Source organism: Chelonoidis abingdonii, chromosome 4 (assembly GCF_003597395.2).
Source record: "Chelonoidis abingdonii isolate Lonesome George chromosome 4, CheloAbing_2.0, whole genome shotgun sequence".
Taxonomy (NCBI): domain Eukaryota; kingdom Metazoa; phylum Chordata; order Testudines; family Testudinidae; genus Chelonoidis; species Chelonoidis abingdonii.
In genome coordinates this window covers 6197260-6218104 of record NC_133772.1, presented here as the reverse complement: position 1 = coordinate 6218104, position 20845 = coordinate 6197260, and the positions used below count along the sequence as shown (strand labels likewise).

At 58.8% G+C, this 20845-nt stretch overlaps 2 protein-coding genes and 1 pseudogene across 8 annotated transcripts in view; 1 reads left to right on the top strand and 2 right to left on the bottom strand.

Annotated features, from left to right (window-relative positions):
* MTCH2 (mitochondrial carrier 2) overlaps window positions 1–11060 on the top strand; it is a 23832-nt gene extending 12772 nt beyond the window's left edge. For 4 of the 7 annotated variants that reach the window (XM_075065949.1, XM_075065950.1, XM_075065953.1 and 1 more), the window contains 2 exons: window positions 768–843; window positions 1395–1601. In XM_075065949.1, the coding sequence (XP_074922050.1) occupies window positions 768–843; window positions 1395–1579 (261 nt within the window). In that variant the 3' untranslated portion in view covers window positions 1580–1601. Of the gene's footprint in view, window positions 1–767; window positions 845–1394; window positions 1602–10858 lie in introns of those variants that run through there. The other 3 variants (XM_075065952.1, XM_075065951.1, XM_075065955.1) reach the window with 2 other exon arrangements.
* Window positions 3298–8741, bottom strand: LOC116822206 (glycine N-acyltransferase-like protein 3; annotated as a pseudogene).
* Window positions 11061–12124: 1064 nt separating the features above from the next.
* On the bottom strand, window positions 12125–19278 carry LOC116822184 (glycine N-acyltransferase-like protein 3). Its single transcript, XM_032775874.2, has 5 exons — window positions 19078–19278; window positions 16249–16356; window positions 15719–15845; window positions 15285–15405; window positions 12125–12750 (listed from the first exon to the last, which is right to left on the bottom strand). Exons 1-5 carry the CDS (start codon window positions 19225–19227, stop codon window positions 12267–12269), a joined length of 990 nt encoding a protein of 329 aa, XP_032631765.2. The 5' UTR covers window positions 19228–19278; the 3' UTR covers window positions 12125–12266.
* Between the last annotated feature and the right edge of the window lie 1567 nt (window positions 19279–20845).

Below are 20845 nucleotides of genomic sequence, written 5' to 3'. Positions count from 1 at the left end.
CTCCAGAGGTTCCCACCCTTACTTTTGAAAAATCCGGTTTCCTGATTGGTCCTCTGGTCAGGTGTTTGGTTCCCTTTGTAAACCCTTTACAATAAAAGAAAATTAACCCTTACCTTACCTATCTACTTATGACACCTCCCCTCCCATGTCATGCTTGGCAGGAGCGAAATCACAGGTTGAAGCCTCCCAGAATAGGCCCGGGCCTGTTCGGGTGTGGCAGCCTGTCCCTGCTGCCCTGCAGTACAGCTGGGACTTGGTAGGGTGGTTGGGGGAGATCTGCCCTCGTCAATCAGCCTTCCCCCTGGGAATATTGCTGCGGCCCTTGGCCATCTCACTAGGCAGCATCAGCTCTGTCCCCAGGAGAAAGGCTGCTCTCCTGGTGCCCATCTGCCCCGCTGTAGTGCTGGGGGCAGGGGCAGGAAGCTGTGGCCACAAGGGAATGGACAGGGGGCAGCTGGGGATCCTGGGACCTGACTGAGCTGCCTGGCTCAGGCCCCATTAACGCTACATAGCCCAGAAGGGCTCAGACGGGAAGTGGTGCTTGGGAGGCCAGAGAGGGCTCTGGGAAGAGGCTGCAGTGGCTGGCAGGGGGTGACCCAGCTGCTGCTCCCTGGGCGACTGGCTGCTGGAGAGGCCTTGGTGGGGCACAGCTTGAGCTGCGTTTGCAGGCTCGGAGCAGGGCTTGTGGCCCAGTTCCCATGTGAGGCGGGGGGGGGCACATGGAACACGGCTCAGTGCTACTTCCTCCCCCGTCTCCTCTCTTGCAGGCTGGCTGGTGGCCTCCCTCCATATGCACCCAACTACTCCTGCTGGTTAGACTGCTGGAGCCAGCTGCTCAAGGAGGTATGTCCCGGCCTCGCCCCGGCCCCATAGCGCAGTGATGCCATGTGTGGGGCAGCCATGCCTGGCACTCATAGGTTGTAGGACTGGAAGGGACCTCAAGAGGTCATCGAGTCCAGTCCCCTGCCCTCATGGCAGGACCAAATACTGTCTAGACCATCCCTGAGAGACATTTATCTAACCTACTCTTAAATATCTCCAGAGATGGATATTCCACAACCTCCCTAGGCAATTTATTCCAGTGTTTAACCACCCTGACAGTTAGGAACTTTTTCCTAATGTCCAGCCTAAACCTCCCTTGCTGCAGTTTAAGCCCATTGCTTCTTGTTCTATCATTAGAGGCTAAGGTGAACAAGTTTTCTCCCTCTTCCTGATGACATCTCAGGGTGGGGGTTGTAAAAGGGCTGGGAAGCTCTGGTCCTGCTGTGTGGGTAGGAGGGCTGGTGGGGGGATGGGCTTGGCAGACTGGAGCCTGGGTGACAGGCAGAGGGAAGCTGCCCAGGGCAGGGCAGGGCACCCTGACAGCCGTCCCATCTCCTCTCCTCTCCGTGCAGGGGAACATGAGCCGAGGCAACAGTCTGTTCTTCCGGAAGGTGCCTGCAGGGAAGCTGTACGTGTGGGAGGAGAAGCGGTTCCGCTGAGGCCAGAGCTGGGCGAGGGGCCCGGGGCCGAGCCAGAGGCTGGGCCAGATGCACTGAATGATGGGAGAGTGGTGATTTCTATACAGTTTTTTAAATAATGATTTAATCTTGGGAAACAGAGACTGTGTGCAAGTCTGAGAGTCAAAGTCCAGGGGCAACGCAGGCCGGCTGGGGGTCGGGGCAGTGCTCTGGGGGGCCAGCTCCCTGGCTGGGGGGAGGGGGCAGACGGGACGATGCACTGTGCCCTGGTGGGGCTGCTCCCTGGCTGGGGCCAGGGCTGGCTCTACCCCACGGCTACCGGCAGACGTGCCCGCCCTTCTCTGCTGCCGGTTCTGGCTGTGAAGGAGACACCCCACACTGGCCTGGTGCCCCGGCTGGGACCCACAGCGCTGCTCCCCGTCGTGGCTCCCCAGGATCAGTGCTACACCCCAGCTTTTAAACCAGTCCTTGGAGGAACCCTGTGACGTGCCAACCCCCCAAGGGGACTCTCTCTTCCTCCAGGGCCAAGCACATGGCTCCAGCCCTCCTGCTTCACCCCATGAGCTCTGCCCAGCACGTCGCACTGAGCCAGACTCCTGGAGAGACCTGGCTGCTCTGTGGGGACCAGTGTCCCCCAGCCAGTGTTTGCAGTGACATCCCAAAGCCTTTTCCACACAGCACACGGTTTATTGTCCCCGGGAACCCGGCCTGGGTGGTCCCTGGGGCCGCAGAGAGAAGTGAAGGTGAAGACACAGGCCAGGGCCCCACCCAGCCGAGCTGCAGAAGAGCCAAAACTGGATCCTGTCTCTGTCTCTTTCAGTCCCAGCTGGGAGCTCCTGAGTCCCACCAAAACCCAAGTCTGCTTCTTTGTGGAGCCTCCGTTGATCTGGTTTTGATCCTGAATGCCCAGGTCCTGCCCTCAGCCATGGGACACCCCTCCCCCCCGTCCCTGCTCTGCTTTTTAACCTTTTGGCACCCACTGTGCAGACATGCAAAGTACAGAAGGAAACTGAGGCACGCCGGAATCAAAACTATTACAGAAAATTCTCCTTCGTTACGTCTACGCAATCGGGGTTTGCTTTATCACGTGTAGTGTAAATGCGATAAATCGATCCCAGATCGCTCTCCTGTCCACTGCTGAACGAAGTAAGGAATTTTAATTCAATCTAAGATGCGTTGACTTCAGCTACATTATTCTCAGACTGCCTGGGGAAGGGAGCGGGAGAGACCCCCTGCTGAACCCTCACCCTGGTCTCTTTGGGGCTGGCCCTGACTGCCAGGGGGGAGCGCCCCCTACTGAGCCTCTGCCCTGCTCCAGGGGATAATGGAGCATGAGAGAGTCTCCTCCACCAGGCCCTGGCTTCCCAGGGGCTGACAGCTGAGCTCTCCTGGTGCCTGGTCAGTGTGTCCCCTTCATGGGGGTAGCAGAGCAGTAGGTCCCTGGGCATGGCTAGGCTTTGTTCCCCATCTCCTCCCCTCCCCTCCCCCAGGGCTATGTGCTGGCAAAGCGTGGCTGTCCCCCAGAGCTGGGCGCAGGGTCCTGGGCTGAGTTCGTGTCTCCTCCCCTCCAGTGCTACATGGTGGCAGAGTGTGGCTGTCCCCTAGAGCTGGGTGCAGGGCCCTAGGCCGTGTCGTCGTCTTCTCTCCCCTCCCTCTGTGCTATGTGCTATTGGGCGTGTTGCCGTTCCCCAGAGTTGGGCGCAGGGTCCTGGGATGAGTTCCTGTCTCCTCCCCTCCCCCAGGGCTACGTGCTAGCAGAGCGTGGCTGTCCTCCAGAGCTGGGTGCAGGGCCCTAGGCCGTGTCCTCTTCTCCTCCCCCCTCCCCCCATGCTATGTGCTATTGGGTGTGTTGCTGTTCTCCAGAGCTGGGCGCAGGGTCCTGGCCCAAATCCAGGGCACTGGCTGTCTGGGACTGGGCGAATTCGGGCTTCACTACCAGCAGGTAGAACACCCCAGGCAGGATGCGGAAGCCGAGGCGTTGCACGTTGTGCAGCTAAGGCTCATTATTGAGCAGCACCTGGGTGTAAACAGGGAAGCCGTGGTCGTGCAACTGTGCCGCCAGCATCCCCACCACGGACCGCAGATGATGCTGGCCACGATGCTCTGGGAGGGTGTAACTGTGTGTCAGGACAGCCAGCGGGTCGGTGAGGGACCAGGAGATGGGGGTCCCCTCAGGGGCCAGCAGGCAGGCACTGGGGAAGTGGCGGATCAGGAAGCTCAGGTAGCGGAGGCTCCAGCTGTTCCTCCCAAACTTCCAGGTGTCATTGAGCAGCACGGTGTGGGTGGGGGACACAGGGGCCAGCTTGAGCCCCTTGTCAGGCCTGCAACACAGGGAAGGGGGGATGAGATGCGGGGAGGGGTTGGGTGAGCAGATAAGGGATTGACCTGGCAAGGGGAGGGGGTCAGCGTCCCTGGTCAGAGGGAACTGAACCTCTAGGGGAGGGGAGCGGGGAGCAACCAAACGTGGGAGGTGTGAGCACAGGGGGACATTGACCCAGCTTGGGGGGTGGGATACAATGAGCCAGGGGCGTGGGGGTCGATCTGGTACAAGGGAGTGAGCCTGGGGAGTAGAGATTGAGCTGGTATGACATGGCATAGGAGAGGAGCAGGGTCTGGCGGCACCATCCTCTTCCTGGTTGTGATTCTGGACAGAAAATTGCCAGTGGGGTGCTGCCAAATCTGAAACTGGGAGGTGTGGGGGGCATGGAAGAGTGGTTCTTTAAAACCAATGTATCCTGTGGGGGAGGGTTGTGCCACCCAGCTTTGAAGGCAGCGCTGCCGCCAGCAGCAGCCCAGAGCTACGGGGGGGCGTGGTATGGCATTGCCACCCCTACTGCTGCATAACGTTTGGACTTTGCACTGGGATGGGAGGCTATGGCAAATTATGGGGTTGCTCTAGCCCCCATAATGCTCCCCCCAGTGCCCCATGGAGGGGAGGGGGGCTGACCTGGCACAGGGAGAAGGGGTGTAAGGCCGAGGGGCGATAGACCCAGGGTAGGGGAGAAGGGGGAGCCCTGTGGGTGGAGGGGATCGAGCCAGGAGGCGGCACATGGTGGGAAGGTGACCCCCGGGGGGGTAGGGGATCAACACACTCCCACGACCTCAACACAGGGGCTGTATGACAGTGCCCAGTCCAGCCCCAGCAGAGTCATCGCTGCCAATGGGCCTTGGCTGAGCTCAGCTCCCTGACTTGAAAGCACCAGGGCTCAGTGGGCAGTGAACCCCCTACCCAGGGACCTACCCACTGACAGGGAAGAGGGGACCAGGGGGCTCTGTGCTTGGAGCCCCCTCCCCTCAGAGGGGATGGATCTGGGGTCAAGGACCCCTGGCTGCCCGTCCCAGGATATGGAAGGGTTACAGGCTGCCCCTCCCCCTGCTCTCCCCATCCTGGGACCAAGGCGGTTCCTTGGCCAGGCTGGGCTGCCCCTGGTGAAGCTCTAGGGCTGACTCAGCCCTGCCACAGAGCAGGATGGGAAATCCTTGGCAGCATGTGCCCAAGGCCTGGGGCTGTGTGGGGCCGTGGTGATGGCCTCACTGCCAGGGAGTGAGGAGGGTTGTGACCCCCCCCACTTTCTTGGCTGCACCCTGGGGTGTCCTGACCCCTAGGCTGGGGTAAGGAGTGACCCCTTGAACATTTGGGGGATGGGTGCAGGTGTGTCCCCCGCAAGGCTGGTCTTAGCCCAGCCATGTCTCTGGGCCGCTGGTGTCCCAGGGTCCGGTGATGCAGGGGGCTCCCCTACGCTGGTTGTGTCCCAACCCCAGGGCTGTGTGTAATCCAGGAATCCATTTCCCCTCCTGGGGTTAACCGGTTGCACTCACCCCAGGCCAGGACCCCCCTCCTGTCAGGCTGCGATTCCAGGTCTTAACCTTGGCCATGTCCTGCCCGTGTCTGCCCATGCTCAGCTGGGGTCTCAGCTCCCACCAGGTTCAGCTCTGACTCTGTTTCCCCAGGGAGAGCAGGCTGTGAGCTGGCTCCCTTGGCCACAGCCTCAGGGAAATTCTGCGGAGCCCGTGTGACTCACATGTCCCCTGTGGAGATTGTGGGGGATGTTCCTCGGCCCCACTCAAATACAGGGGTCTACTTCCAGACAGACAGGTGTCCTGAGCTTAACAGCCTTTCCTTAGTGTTACAGGCACGCGGGGAACCCTGCTCCCTGCCGGCCGAGCTATTTGCCTTTTCACTGACACCTCCAGTCTGAGCCTCTGGCTCCTGGGGTTCAAACCCTTGGCTGGGGCAGGATCAGGGACTGGATTTTGTCTGAAGGTGATACAGAAAGTCTCAGAAGGAGGTCAGAGCCGATGTCCAGGAGAACCATGACTACCAGCCCCCCGGAGTCCTGTGTCTGCCCTGGGATCGGAGCCAGCGGGAGGGCTTCTCTCAGAAGGCAGGTGGCTTCCATTTAAGTCACAGCCTGGGTCTCTTGCACACCCCAAAACCCTTTTATATAAGCCTCAGGTGTCAGGTCAAACATAAGCAGTGGAGCCTTTTTGAATAGTTCCCAGCCCCCAGTATTAACGCCGTCCATCTGGCTGTACGGCTCTATGGCTTTGGGGGTGAGACAGCAGATCCAGTCTGCAGAGTCAGCCAGGTTCAAATCACAACCCTTCTCAAAGGCAGTGAGGTTGGTTTCTACACCCCTCCTCCTCCTTAAACAGACAATTTGGTATCCAGCTCCCTGCATAATCCAGCATCCCTGGAGTCTTTGCCCACTTACCCCTTCATGGGTTCTCTCGCCCCTCCACATTTTCAGATCAAGCTTTTGCTGCATTTCTTCATGTTTTTGCTACTTCTCAGAGGCAGTTGGTTCCCTCTTATGGTCTGCTAATGCCTTTGCTTTCCACACTAACTCCTACAACTTCAAATCTATTGGAGGGGAACCAGGTCGTGAGGACACCCTGCTTCTGTCACTCTCGGACCCTCATCAAATCCCGCCTGGGTCTGGAACCTGCTGTTGAGTCCTGTCACCCCTCTCCAGCCTGCAATCAGCTGCGCCTTGTTGAACTTCCCAATGCTTCACCCTTTCTCCTTGCACAGGTTTGCGATGTGGTTCTTAGGGTGGTGGTTATACGCCATTTATTGCTGTTTCCTTTGACGGAGCGTGCTGTGCTACTGGCACATCCAGTATCCCACCGCTGGCACTAACTGAAAGCAAACTGCCTGTGTCACTTACCACTGCGAACAAACTTAATCTGCTTCCCCTTCTGAGTAGCCAGGGGAAACTGAGGCACACATAGGGTTCATACAAATATTACAAAAATGCCTATTTTATGAAGAGTGTAGCTGGGGGAGGACCAAGAGGAAATTCAGAGCCAGGGGTGGGAGGTGGTGGTGGTCGGAGCCATGATTGGCAGGCACCCAGGTGTTCCACACTGTGATTGGCTGCCATGGAGTGCCCACATTTTCGCTGGCTTACGCAAAGCCTGCCCATACTGAGATTGGCTGGCACAGAGCCCACTTGTGCTCTGATTCAATGGGCAGCTCCTGGGGGCTATGCTGGGTGAGCAGCAGGCATCGGTGCTGGGTTTGGACTTTGAAAGGCAGGGGGCAAGTGAGGAGGCAGCCCAGGGGGAGTATCCCTCACTATCTCTAACGTGTGGGAGGGGCCTGCCCTCCTGCTGCTACCCCTAACCCAGGGTGAGGGGCTTGTGTGAAAAAGTAGAAGCTTTCTGTAGTATCTTTCTGAGTCCCATGTGTGCCTCAGTTTCCCTCTGTGTCCTGTACTGCTCTGCACAGCGTATGAAGGGAAGGGATGGGTTGTGACTCATGTAACAGCCTGGCTGGAGACCAGCATCATTAACCCGGGGCATAAAGTCTACACATGCGCAAGAAGGGTCTGGAGAGACCATGGACACCCCAGTGGCTGGGGTGGACGTTCACAGCGAGCGAGTGAGATTTCCCCCTCATGGCTCTGCAGTGGAGAGGCCCCCAGCTGAAGAACAGCAGCAGCGAGGGGTCGGGATACGGGGCTAAGAGCTGGTTTTGGGGGGTCTCAGCAGCTTTCACCTTGGCCTAAGAACAACCGGACAGAGCAGAGCCAGCCAGGGGGACTGTGACGTCTTGGCTGGCTCATTGCCCAGGCTTGGCCAGGCTGGGCTGTGGCATAAGCTTTGATTCCCTGTGCTAACCTGAGGAGTCTGTAGCCAGGGGACTAATGAACCGCTCCTGTGTTTTGCAAAGGCTGCCGGGGTCTCTGCCAACACACACCACAGGGGCCCGGTCCAAGCCTCCCGCGGGCGTCTGGCTCAGCTGCATTCGCTGCAGGGAGCCACGGAGAGAGATGGGAGGGCTGGTGTCAAAGGCCCAGTGGTGGAGGTCACACGCCTGCCCCTGTGAGCTGTGTGCAGTCTCGGGCCCTCGTCCACTACAGGGGTCGCTCCCAAGGGCCTGGTGACAAGCTGGGGTACAGCACATCCCCTGTGGATCAATGAGAGCCTGCCCAGCCCCTGAACTGCTGTCCCCTGACCTGCAGAAAGGGTCTGTCCCCCAAACTGCTACCCCTTGACCAGGTGGAGGGGCCAGCCCTCCACGTACCCCCAACCCAGGGGATTGCACCCCAGCCCAATATGTGCCCCATCTCCCAGGGGACTCTGAGGGACATTCCCCTGCTCTCTGCCCAGCCCGAGGGTGGGAGGGTTCGGTCCTGCAGGGGTGGGCGAGTCCTGGTCACCAGCAGCGTCAGGCAGGCCCCTCCGTAGCATCCCCTCCAGCAGCCGCAGCTTGGAGGAACAGCTCAGGATCAGCATCACTGGCCAGGATGGCACTTCACAGCTTTCAGTGGGACCGTGCGAGGGACACCTGTGGGGCAGGAGACCCATCAGTTCCCTGTGACTGTCTCCTCCCAACCCCAGAGACCAGCTGCCAGCTCCCAGCCCTGCCAAAATACCAAACACTGTGTATACCCCACAACAGCTCACCAGTCTGTGCGCAGCCTCGGTGCTCCCCAAAGACCCTACAATAACTGACCAGTATGTGTGCAGCCCCTGTGTTCCCCGGAGACCCTACAATAACTCACCAATCTGTGTGCAGCCCCTGTGCTCACCAGAGACCCTACAATAACTCATCAGTCTGTGTGCATCCCCTGTGCTCACCAGATAACCCACAATAAGAAGGCTGCCATGTCATGCCAGGGCTGCCCATACAGGGCTAGGGTCCCACTCACCCCTGGGTGACTCCGTGTCAGGGGAAGGAGTAGTTCCTGGGTGTCTGTGGAGCTGCGAGGTTCCTGCGTCTCTTTTCTTCAGGGGCTGCTCCAGCCTCTTATCCCCGAGCGAATGAACCATTAACAGAGTCTGCCAGTCCTGGAGCCCAGAGGCGGTGACATCCCTGCAGCCGCACAGCACAGTTGATTGGGAGTTTGCTCTGGGCAGAGGTGATGGGGCCTCCGGGGAAATGCAAATGCACCCAGAATGCACCAGGACCAGGGGCAGAGTGAGAGCAGGGGCTGCCTGACCACCTTCTCCACTGGTGCCCCTCAATCCCGACCTGCAGCCCCCTGCTAGGCGGGCCTGGTCTTAGTCACTGTGTGTCTGTGCCGCACCCGCCACAATGGGGCCCCAATGACCCTGACTGTGAGCACCCCGCAGCAGGAAATGCATTTCCTATAACATAGCAGGATTCAGCTTGGGCCTTCTCATCACATTTGAAAGCCCCAGCCTCCTGGAAGACAGTGCCATGGTGAATGGAGCCACTTTGGGTCAGATCAGCCGGGATGGGGGAAACCAACAAAACCAGGGGATTGGTCCCTGTGACAAAGTGTGAATTTCTGTAGTATTTTATGACCCCTGTATGTGCCTCCATTTCCCCTATGTGAAAATAGCAAGTGAAAATGGCAAAAGTCCCCATGTGGCCATGGTCAGACTGGGGTATCGGCGCATTCACGGGTCTGGGAAGGGAAAGGAGCCATGCCAGGGAGAGGCACCATCCCCCAGGGTAGCTGAAGCCCTGCTGCGGCTGGCGCTGGGAACAAATCACCCCCCACCCGCATTGACCCCCGGTGGAACACCTCTGGGCCTAGCGAGTGGATGACAGGGTAGGACAGGGGGGACAGATCATCCCCTCCCTGCTGCAGCTGGCAGAGCCGCGATCCTGGGCTCTGGCCCCACCTGTCCCCACCTCCCAGCCTGACATGGAGCTAGTCCTGGCTCTGCTCGCAGCTCACCCCCTGCCCCTCGCACAGGCTCCTGTGGCTCCCCTCTTGCCCAGATGCTTGGCAGCCTCTTGGCCATCTCACTAGGCAGCATCAGCTCTGTCCCCAGGAGAAAGGCTGCTCTCCTGGTGCCCATCTGCCCCGCTGTAGTGCTGGGGGCAGAGGCAGGAAGCTCTGGCCATAGGGGAATGGACAGGGGGCAGCTGGGGATCATGGGACCTGACTGAGGTGCCTGGCTCAGGCCCCGTTAATGCTATGTAGCCCAGAAGGGCTCAGACAGGAAGTGGTGCTCGGGAGGCCAGGGAGGGCTCTGGGAAGAGGCTGCGGTAGCCGGCAGGGGATGACCCAGCTGCTGCCCCTTGGGTGACTGGCTGCTGCAGAGGCCTTGGTGGGGCACAGCTAGAGCTGCGTTTGCAGGCTCGGGCAGGGCTGTGTCCGTGCCGGAGCACGGTGGGCTTGTGGCCCAGTCCCCATGCAAGGAGAGGGCCCAGGGCACATGGGACACGGCTCAGCGCTACTTCCGCCCCACCCTTGCAGGCTGGCTGGTGGCCTCTCCCCTACGTACCCAACTGCTGCTCCTAGTTAGGCTGCTGGAGCCAACTGCTCAAGGAGGTATGTCCCAGCCTCGCCCTGGCCCCATAGCGCAGTGATGCCCTGTGTGGGGGAGCTGTGCCTGGCACTCATCTCAGGGGGGGTTATAAAAGGGCTGGGAAGCGCTCAGAGGTGAAAGTAAGCTGGTCCGGTCCAGTACGGCGTACCGGCAAGAGCCAGTACTCCGTGCCAGACCTCACCGGCTTCCGGGCAGCCCAGAGCCCTTTGAATCCCGGCCGCGGCTGAGATTTAAAGGGCTCAAAGCTCCCCACGGCTGCGGGCAGCCCAGAGCCCTTTAAATACCAGCCCCAGCGGCAAAACTCGGGGTTCCCCCCCGGGGGGCTCCTAGCCACCTTTTCAGCTGGGAGCCCCTGGTTGATTTAAAGGCCCTGGGTCTCCCAGCCACAGGTGCTGCCCCAGGGCCTTTAAACTTAAGAGACCACGCCTCTTCTGGATGAGGCTATGCCCCCCTCAGGACTCCTGCAGTACCGGTAAACCCCCTAAGTCACTTGCACCCCTGGAAGTGCTGGCCCTGCTGTGTGGGTAGGAGGGCTGTGGGGGGATGGGCTTGGCAGACTGGAGCCTGGGTGACAGGCAGAGGGAAGCTGCCCAGGGCAGGGCAGGGCACCCTGACAGCCGTCTCCTCTCCTCTCCGTGCAGGGGAACATGAGCCGAGGCAACAGCCTGTTTTTCCAGAAGGTGCCTGCGGGGAAGCTGTACGTGTGGGAGGAGAAGCGGTTCCGCTGAGGCCGGAGCCGGGCGAGGGGCCGGGGCCAGGCCAGAGGCTGGGCCAGATGCATTGAATGATGGGAGAGTGGTGATTTCTATACAGTTTTTAAAATAATGATTCAATCTTGGGAAATAGAGACTGTGCAAGTCTGAGAGTCCAAGTCCTGGGGCAACGCAGGCTGGCTGCGGGGGGAGGGAGGGGCGCACTGTGCCCTGCTGGGGCTGCTCCCTGGCTGGGGCCAGGGCTGCCTCTGCCCCACGGCTGCCGCCAGATGTGCCTGCCCTTCTCTGCTGCCGGTTCTGGCTGTGAAGGAGACACCCCACACTGGCCTGGTGCCCCGGCTGGGACCCACAGCGCTGCTCCCTGTCGTGGCTCTCCAGGATCAGTGCTATGCCCCAGCTTTTAAACCAGTCCTTGGAGGAATCCTGTGACATTCCAGCCCCCCAAGGGGACTCTCTCTTCCTCCAGGGCCGAGCACATGGCTCCAGCCCTCCTGCTTCCCCATGAGCTCTGCCCAGCATGTCGCACTGAGCCAGACTCCTGGAGAGACCTGGCTGCTCTGTGGGGACCAGTGTCCCCCAGCCAGTGTTTGCAGTGACATCCCAAAGCCTTTTCCACACAGCACACGGTTTATTGTCCCCGGGAACCCGGCCTGGGGGGTCCCTGTGGCCGCAGAGAGAAGTGAAGGTGAAGACACAGGCCAGGGCCCCACCCAGCCGAGCTGCTGAAGAACCAAAACTGGATCCTGTCTCTGTCTCTTTCAGTCCCAGCTGGGAGCTCCTGAGTCCCACCAAAACCCAAGTCTGCTTCTTTGTGGAGCCTCCGTTGATCTGGTTTTGATTCCGAACGCCCAGGTCCTGCCCCCAGCCATGGGACAGCCCCCGCCCCCCCGTCCCTGCTCTGCCCCAGGAGCAGCTTTTTAACCCTTTGGCACCCACTGGGCAGACATGCAAGAGACCCCCTGCTGAGCCCACAGCACAGGGCATGGGGCACCACCGTGAGCGGAGAGCACCCCCTGCTGAGCCCTGACTGCCAGGGGAGAGCATCCCCTACTGAGCCTCTGCCCTGCTCCAGGGGATAATGGAGCATGAGAGAGTCTCCTCCACCAGGCCCTGGTTTCCCAAGGGCTGACAGCCGAGCTCTCCTGGTGCCTGGTCAGTGTGTCCCCTTCATGGGGGTAGCAGAGCAGTAGGTTCCTGGGCATGGCTGGGCTGTGTCCCCATCTCCTCCCCTCCCCCAGGGCTATGTGCTGGCAGAGCGTGGCTGTCCCCCAGAGCTGGGCGCAGCGCCCTAGGCCATGTCCCCTTCTCCACCTCTCTCCTTCCCCCATGCTACATGCTATTGGGCGCGTGGCATTTCCCCAGAGCTGGGTGCAGGGTCCTGGTCTGAGTCCAGGGCACTGGCTGGCTGGGACTGGGTGAACCCGGGCCTCACCACCAGGAGGTAGAACACCCCAGGCAGGATGTGGAAGCCGAGGCGTTGCAGGGTGTGCAGCGAAGGCTCGTTATGGGGCAGCACCCGGGTGTAAACAGGGAAGCCGCAGGCATGCAGCTGTGCTGCCAGCATCCCCACTACGGCCCTCGTGTGGTGCCGGCCACGATGCTCTGGGAGGGTGTAACCGTGTGTCAGGGCAGCCAGTGGGTCAACGAGGGACCAGGAGATGGGGGTCCCCTCAGGGTCCAGCAGGCAGGCATTGGGGAAGTGGCGGATCAGGAGGCTCAGGTAGCGCAGGCTCCAGCTGTTGCCCCCAAACATCCAGGTGTCTCTGAGCAGCACGGCGTGGGTGGGGGACACGGGGGCCAGCCTGAGCCCCTTTTCTGGCCTGCAACACAGGGCAGGGGGATTAGAGACACAGGATGGGGTGGGGTGAGCAGATAGAGGATTGACCTGGGAAGAGGAGGGGGTCAGCTTGGGGGGCAGGGATAGAATCAGCATGGCCAGGGGAAGGGGTATGTCTAGGGGAGTGTAGCGGGGACTGACCAAACATAAGAACATAAGAACGACCATACCGGATCAGACCAAAGGTCCGTCTAGCCCAGTATCTGTCTACCGACAGTGGCCAATGCCAGGTGCCCCAGAGGGAGGGAACCTAACAGGCAATGATCAAGTGATCTCTCTCCTGCCATCCATTTCCATCCTCTAACGAACAGAGGCTAGGGACACCATTCCTTACTCATCCTGGCTAATAGCCATTTATGGACTTAACCACCATGAATTTATCCAGTTTTCTTTTAAACACTGTTATAGCCCCAGCCATCACAACCTCCTCAGGCAAGGAGTTCCACAGGTTGACTGTGCGCTGTGTGAAGAAGAACTTCCTTTTATTTGTTTTAAACCTGCTGCCTGTTAATTTCATTTCGTGACCCCTAGTTCTTGTATTATGGGAACAAGTAAATAACTTTTTCTTATCCACTTTCTCCACATCACTCAGGATTTTATAGACCTCTATCATATCTCCCCTTAGTCTCCTCTTTTCCAAGCTGAAGAGTCCTAGCCTCTTTAATCTTTCCTCATATGGGACCCATTCCAAACCCCTAATCATTTTAGTTGCCCTTTTCTGAACCTTTTCTAGCGCCTGTGTATCTTTTTTGAGATGAGGAGACTACATCTGTACACAGTATTCGAGATGTGGGCGTACCATGGATTTATATAAGGGCAATAATATATTCTGTCTTATTTTCTATCCCCTTTTTGATGAGTCCTAACATCCTGTTTGCTTTTTTGATCTCCTCTGCACACCGCGTGGACATCTTCAGAGAACTATCCACGATGACTCCAAGATCTTTTTCCTGACTCATTGTAGCTAAATTAGCCCCCATCATATTGTATGTATAGTTGGGGTTATTTCTTCCAATGTGATTACTTTACATTTATCCACATTAAATTTCATTTGCCATTTCGTTGCCCAATCACTTAGTTTTGGGAGATCTTTTTGAAGTTCTTCACAGTCTGCTTTGGTCTGAACTATCTTGAGCAGTTTAGTATCAAACATGGGAGGTGTGAGCACAGGGGGAGATTGACCCAGCTTGTGGGGCGGGATGCAGTGAGCCGGGGGCTCAGGGGTCAATCTGGTACAAGGGAGTGAACCTGGGGAGCAAAAATTGAGCAATATGACATGGCATAGGAGAGGAGCAGGGTCCGGTGGCGCCATCCTCTTCCCGGTTGTGGGGCTGAGATGGGCTGGACAGAAAATTGGAGGAGAATGGGGGGGTTGCCAAATCTCAAACTGGGATGGGTGGCATGGAATGTATCCTGTGGGGGAGGGGTGTGCCACCCAGCTCTGAAGGCAGCGCTGCCGTCAGCAGCAGCCCAGAGCTACCGGGGGGCGTGGTATGGCATTGCCACTCCTGCTGCTGCATAACGTTTGGCCTTTGCACTGGGAGGGGAGGCTATGGCAAATTCTGGGGTAGCTCTAGCCCCTATAATGCTCCCCCCAGTGCCCCCCATAGAGGGGACGGAGGCTGGAGGGGGACTGATCAGGCACAGAGAGAAGGGGTGTGAGGCTGAGGGGCGATAGACCTGGGGTGGGGGAGAAGGGGGAGCCCTGGGGGGAGGGGATCGAGCCAGAAGGTGGCACATGGGGGGAAGGCGACCCCTGTGGGGAGGAGGGGATCAAGCCAGGCTCCGGCACATGGGGGGAAGGCAGAGCCCTGTGGGGAGGGAATTGAGCCAGGAGGCAGCACATGGGGGGAAGGTGACCCCCGGGGGGGGGGAGGAGGGGATCAACACACTCTTGCGACCTCAGCACAGGGGCTGTCTGACAAGGCCCAGTCCAGCCCCAGCAGAGTCATCACTGCCACGGGGCTTGGCTAAGCTCAGCTCCCTGACTTGAAAGCACCACGGCTCAGCGGGCAGTGAACCCCCTGCCCAGGGACCTACCCACTGACAGGGAAGGGGGGAACAGGGGGCTCTGTGTTTGGAGCCCCCTCCTCTCAGAGGGGATGGATCTGGGGTCAAGGACCCCTGGCGGCCCATCCCAGGATACCGAAGGGTTCCCCCTCCCCCTGCTCTCCCCATCCTGGACCCAAGGAGGTTCATTGGCCAGGCTGGGCTGCCCCTGCCCCTGGCGAAGCTCTAGGGCTGACTCAGCCCTGCCTTGGAGCAGGATGGGAAATCCTTGGCAGCATATGCCCAAGCCATGGGGCTGTGTGGGGCTGTGGTGATGGCCTCACTCTGCCAGCACCGTTAGCCTGGGGAACTCATTGACACCAGATCTGGGGCACAATGGAGGCCTCTGGCCTGGCACCCCGGGGTCCTTCCCTTCCCCCAGCCCCGCTCCCCGCTCCATCTAGCACAGGCTGGTTGTGTACATTGCCCCATTCTCTTTCACACACCCCATATCTAGGGGGCACCTACCGGTACTGGGGCATGGCAGGCGGGTCTGGGTGCAGCAGTGGCCGGTACGAATACGTCTCCATCTCAAGCCCCCTGGCCCTGGCGATGTCCCTGATGGTCTCGTGTACCCCGTCCTGCAGTCCTGCAGGGACAGCCGTGTGCTGTCAGCAGGGGCCCCCCAAAAGGTGCCCATGGACGTGAGGGGCCCAGCCCGGTGGGGGAAAGCAGCAGGGAGGGGCCAAGGGCCACTGTGAGCTGGCATGACCCAACTGGGGTTTCCCAAGCTTGGCTCATTCAGGATCCGGGTCTGGATGGAGAAGGGGCCCAGGCGAGCTCATTGGGGCTATTGGTCTGTGGGATCAAGGCAGGATCCTCGGGGCTATTGGCCCATGGGGTGGCAGTGGTCCTCCCCCCATGTGGCAGGAGCTGGATGGAGCAGGGCTGGAGGGGCTCACCCTGTATCTGGAAGGCCTGGTCCCAGTTGATGGTGTGGCTGTTTCCCAGCAGGGCCTGGCAGGCACCCTCATCCCGGTAAAAGGCTGTGTGCAAGTTGGTGAAATAATCACTTGGGTCCCACGCCACCTGCAGGGGGGACACTGCCTGGGGGTGAGCGCAGCCTCTGCCCCTCACTCCCCCATGACCCTCAGGGACAGCATCAGGGGAGTGGGGCACAGCAAGCCCCAAGTAAGAGATTGAGGAGGGGGGGAAGGGGCCCTGTGAACAGAGCCAGGGGGCTTAGGGCAGAATGGGATGGGGGGGGTCTGGGCAGCAGGAAGGGGAGATAGGCTGTGGGGAGGTGAGGCAGCGGTAGAGATAACACAAAGCAGGGAAAGGAAGTCAGGGAGGAGAGGGGCAGTGATGGCATCAGGTGGGGGAGGGCAGCGGGGCAGTGATGGTGTCAGGACAGGGAGGGGAGTGGGGCAGTGATGGAATCAGGTGGGGGAGGGGAGGGGAGCGGATGGGAGGGGCCCAACAAAGGCCGCACTTCTCTGCATGGCCGGGTGAGGACCATTTTGAACTCTGGCCATGAGTCCACCAGCACCTCCTGGCCAGCCGGGTTCCCGCAGTTCACATGCATCACAGTGCCGTAGACCTGCCAAGACACAGGGGTCAGAGTCCAGGGATGTCCTGGTTCCCCAGGATCGGTGCTGGGCCCCAGCTTTTACGCTGCCCCTTGGAGGAGTCCTCATAGGATCGTAGATTATCAGGGTTGGAAGGGACCTCAGGAGGTATCTAGTCCAACCCCCTGCTCAAAGCAGGACCAATCTCCAACTAAATCTCCAAATGGCCCCCTCAAGGACTGAACTCACAACCCTGAGTTTAGCAGGCCAATGCTTAAGCCACTGAGCTATCCCTCCCCCCTCAAAGTGCCAGCCCCCCCCAGGGGACCCCACTCTTCCTGCGGGGCAGGCCAGGGCCTCTGAGATGGAGCCTCTGGGCTCCAGCGCTCCTGCTCCATCCCGCGAGGTCTGCCCAGTGCCTCCCACTGAGCCAGATCCATGGAGAGATCTGGCTGCTGTTTGCGGGCTCCCACGCCCCAGCCTGGGTTTGCAGTGACACCCAGCAGCATTGTCAAACCAGGCCAGTTTGTGAGTCACAAAGCGGCCTTAGGTCAGCAGAGAGAACTGGGGGTAAAGCAGTGTCCATTGCCGTCAGCCAGAGCCCAGCCAAGCTGGAGTGAAAGCCCCTTTCCAGGCTGTCTCTGTCTTCGTCTGACCTCCTTGGCCAGCTCCAGGTGAGAGCCTCCAACTTTGTCCAGCACCCACCACCTCCCAGTCCTGTGCTCTCGAGTTGGGGTCTCTGCTCAGCCTCCCGGCTGAGAGGCAGGGAAATCCAGGAGTCGGCAGCGCTTGCCTTGTCTCTCTGGCCACCTTGGGGGACCCAGGTTGATTTCAACAAGTTCCTTAAGGACCCTTTATTCCACCCTTACAGGGAGGTGACACCCACTCCTATGTCTGTTAGCCTGCCCTGAGAGCAAACTTAATCCTCCCCCTCACACCTGCAACTGGGTAGCCAAGCAACACATAGGGGGACACTGAGGCGCACATAGTGTTGTAAAAATATGACAGAAAAATCCTACTGTATTGAACCACTTCACTGGGCAGGGTCACTTTACCCAGTGACTCTCCTGGTGAAGTTTGAACCCACAAATGCTATCCATAGACACCACAGCATCTTGCCCATCCCTGTCCTACCAGGCACTGTCAGCATGCTGACCGCTGGCTCTAGTCAACCTCATCCTTTCCACTACACAGCTCAGAGCAGTCTCACATCCATCCCCCCTTAGGGTGGGTCTGTTCGCTGACACTAGCAGGGTGCCGTGGGGAGTTTTCATGCAGCCTCAGCCCCCTTTTGCCACCCCAAAACCTTTGGGTTTGAAACTGGGATGGATCCAGCTACTGCATTGCCCCCTCCCCATCTGCCATGGCGAGGATCAGGAGGAAATTCAGAACCGGGGGGTGGGAGGTGGTGGTGGTCAGAACCATGATTGGCAGGCACCCAGCTGTCCTACAGTGTGATTGGCTACCATGGAGCTGCCCACATGTTCATTAGCTTTACGCAAAGCCTGCCCATACTGAGATTGGCTGGCACAGATCCCGCTTGTGTTCTGATTCTATGGGCAGCTCCTGGCGGCTACGCTGGGTGAGCAGCAGGCATTGCTGCTGGGTTTGGACATTGGGAGGCAGCGGGCAAGTGAGGAGGAGGCCCAGGGGGAGGCCTCTCCCACTACCTCTACCCTGGGGGAGGGGCCTGCCCTCCTTCTACTACCCCTAACCCATGGCAGGGGGCCTGTGTGACAAAGTAGAAGCTTTCTGGAGTAGCTTTCTGAGTCCCATGTGTGCTTCAGTTTCCCTCTGCGTCCTGTACTGCTCTGTGCAGCATGAGAAGGGAAGGGACGGGTTGTGACTCATGTAACAGCCTGGCTGGAGACCAGCATCATTAACCAAGGTAATACACTGTACACATGTGCAAGGAGGGTCTGGAGAGACCATGGAAATCCCAGTGGCTGGGGTGAACGTTCACACCGAGCGAGCGAGATTCTCCCCTCACGGCTCTGCAGTGGAGAGGCCACCAGCTGAAGAACAGCGGCCGCGAGGGGTCAGGATACAGGGCTAAGAGCTGGTTTTGGGGGGTTTCAGCAGCTCTCACCTTGGCCTAAGAACAACCGGACAGAGCAGAGCCAGCCATGGGGCCAATGACGTCTTGGCTGGCTCATTGCCCAGGCTTGGCCAGGCTGGGCTGTGGCTTAAGCTTTGATTCCCTGTGCTAACCTGAGGAGTCTGTAGCCAGGGGACTAATGAACAGCTCCTGTGTTTTGCAAAGGCTGCCGGGGTCTCTGCCAACACACACCGCAGGGGCCCAGTCCAAGCCTCCCGCGGGCGTCTGGCTCGGCTGCATTCACTGCAGGTAGCCACGGAGAGAGATGGGAGGGATGGTGTCAAAGGCCCAGTGGTGGAGGTCACGGGCCTGCCCCTGTGAGCTGTGTGCAGTCTCGGGCCCTCGCCCACTACAGGGGTTGCTCCCAGGGGCCTGATGACAAGCTGGGGTACAGCACATCCCCTGTGGATCTATGAGAGCCTGCCCAGTCCCTGAACTGCTGTCCCCTGACCTGGAGAAAGGGTCTGCCCCCCAAACTGCTACCCCTTGACCAGGCGGAGGGGCCAGCCCTCCATGTACCCCCAACCCAGGGAATTGCACCCCAGCCCAATATGTGCCCCATCTTCCAGGAGACTCCGAGGGACATTCTCTTGCTCTCTGCCCAGCCTGAGGGTGGGAGGGTTTGGCCCTGCGGGGGTGGGCGAGTCCTGGTCACCGGCAGTGTGTCAGGCAGGCCCCTCCGTAGCATCCCCTCCAGCAGCCGCAGCTTGGAGGGACAGCTCAGGATCAGCATCACTGGCTGGGATGGGCCTTCACAGCTTCCAGCAGGACAGTGCGAGGGACACCTGTGGGGCAGGAGACCCATCAGTTCCCTGTGACTGTCTCCTCCCAACCCCAGAGAGCAGCTGCCAGCTCCCAGCCCTGCCAAAATAGCAAACACTGTGTACACCCCACAACAGCTCACCAGTCTGTGCGCAGCCCCCTGTGTGTTCATCAGAGACCTTATACTACCAACTGGTCTGTGTGCAGTGCCTGTGCTCACTGGATACCCTACAATAACTTACCAGTCTGTGCACGGCCCCCGTGCTCACCAGAGACACTACTGTAACTCACCAGTCTGTGCACGGCCTCCATGCTCACCCGAGACACCACCATAACTCACCGGTCTGTGTGCAGCCCCTGTGCTCCCCAGAGACCCTACCATAACTCACCAGTCTGTGCACGGCCCCCGTGCTCACCAGAGACACTACCATAACTCACCAGTCTGTGCTCAGCCCCTGTGCTCACCAGAGACCCTACAATAACTCACCAGTCTGTGCTCAGCCCCTGTGCTCCCCAGATACCCCACAATAAGAAGGCTGCTCTAAGGCCATGTGATGCTAGGACTGCCTCTCCAGGGCTATGGTCCCACTCACCTGGGGTGACTCTGTGCCAGGAGAAGGAACAGTTCCTGGGTGTCTGTGGAGCTGCCAGGTCCCTGCCTCTCTCTCCTTCAGGGGCTGCTCCAGCCTCTTATCCCCGAGCAAATGAACCATTAACAGAGTCTGCCAGTCCTGAAGCCCAGAGGCGGTGACATTCCTGCAGCCACACAGCACAGTTGATTGGGATTTTGCTCTGGGCAGAGGTGGAGGGGCCTCCGGGGAAAGGAGGCCAGAGAGACAATGCAAGTTCCCATGGTTTATGTATTTAAGGGAAGCTGAGAAAAGTCCGCACCTCATGAACAAATGACAGAGGGGGAAGATAGGGGATTGTGACAGAATGTACCCTTGTGTTCACACCGTACCCACTGTTGTAATAATCTTTGTACAACCTTGCAAGCTATTATTTGTAAATGTATAATTTGCCGGTCAGTATTGCCCTGATAAAATATGTGTGTGACAACATTGTACGTGAAATGATAATATTCCCCTTTATGATGTTAACACGTGCTCTAACCTGAGGCTGGCAAACAGGCCTGTTTGAACAAAGGAATGGGTGCTTTGCTTAATTTACATTTAAGCAACAGAGTCATCAAGCAGGAAGGGAAACAAAAGAAAATCCAGCAGGGGAGGAAGAAGTACCAGGGAATATCCTTCAGAACAGACTCTCTCTCCTGAATCTCATCTGCAAATGTTTTCCAAGTGTTTCTGCCTTCTGTGGAGAAAGAAGTGGTTCAGGACTATTCAGAAAAGCTGGACAAGCACTGTGAGGATGCGGTTCTGGCGGGATCCAACTGACAGTGCCAATTCAGGACAAATCACTTAAAACAAGGCTGGGGTTTTTCCACCTCTAAGGCAAACCAAACCAGCCGGAGACAAAGAGGACTTTGGTCTCACCCCACTGGCTAACCACAAGTCACACAAGTAATTCCCTTAGACACTCCAGTTTCCCAGTATCACCACCAGTGCCACTCGTCCTGGGGATGAACGGTTATGAAAACCAACACTTGACTGGGTCTGGGGCTTGATTCTTGGGTCAATGATAACCTTTTTCCTTTTGTTGGA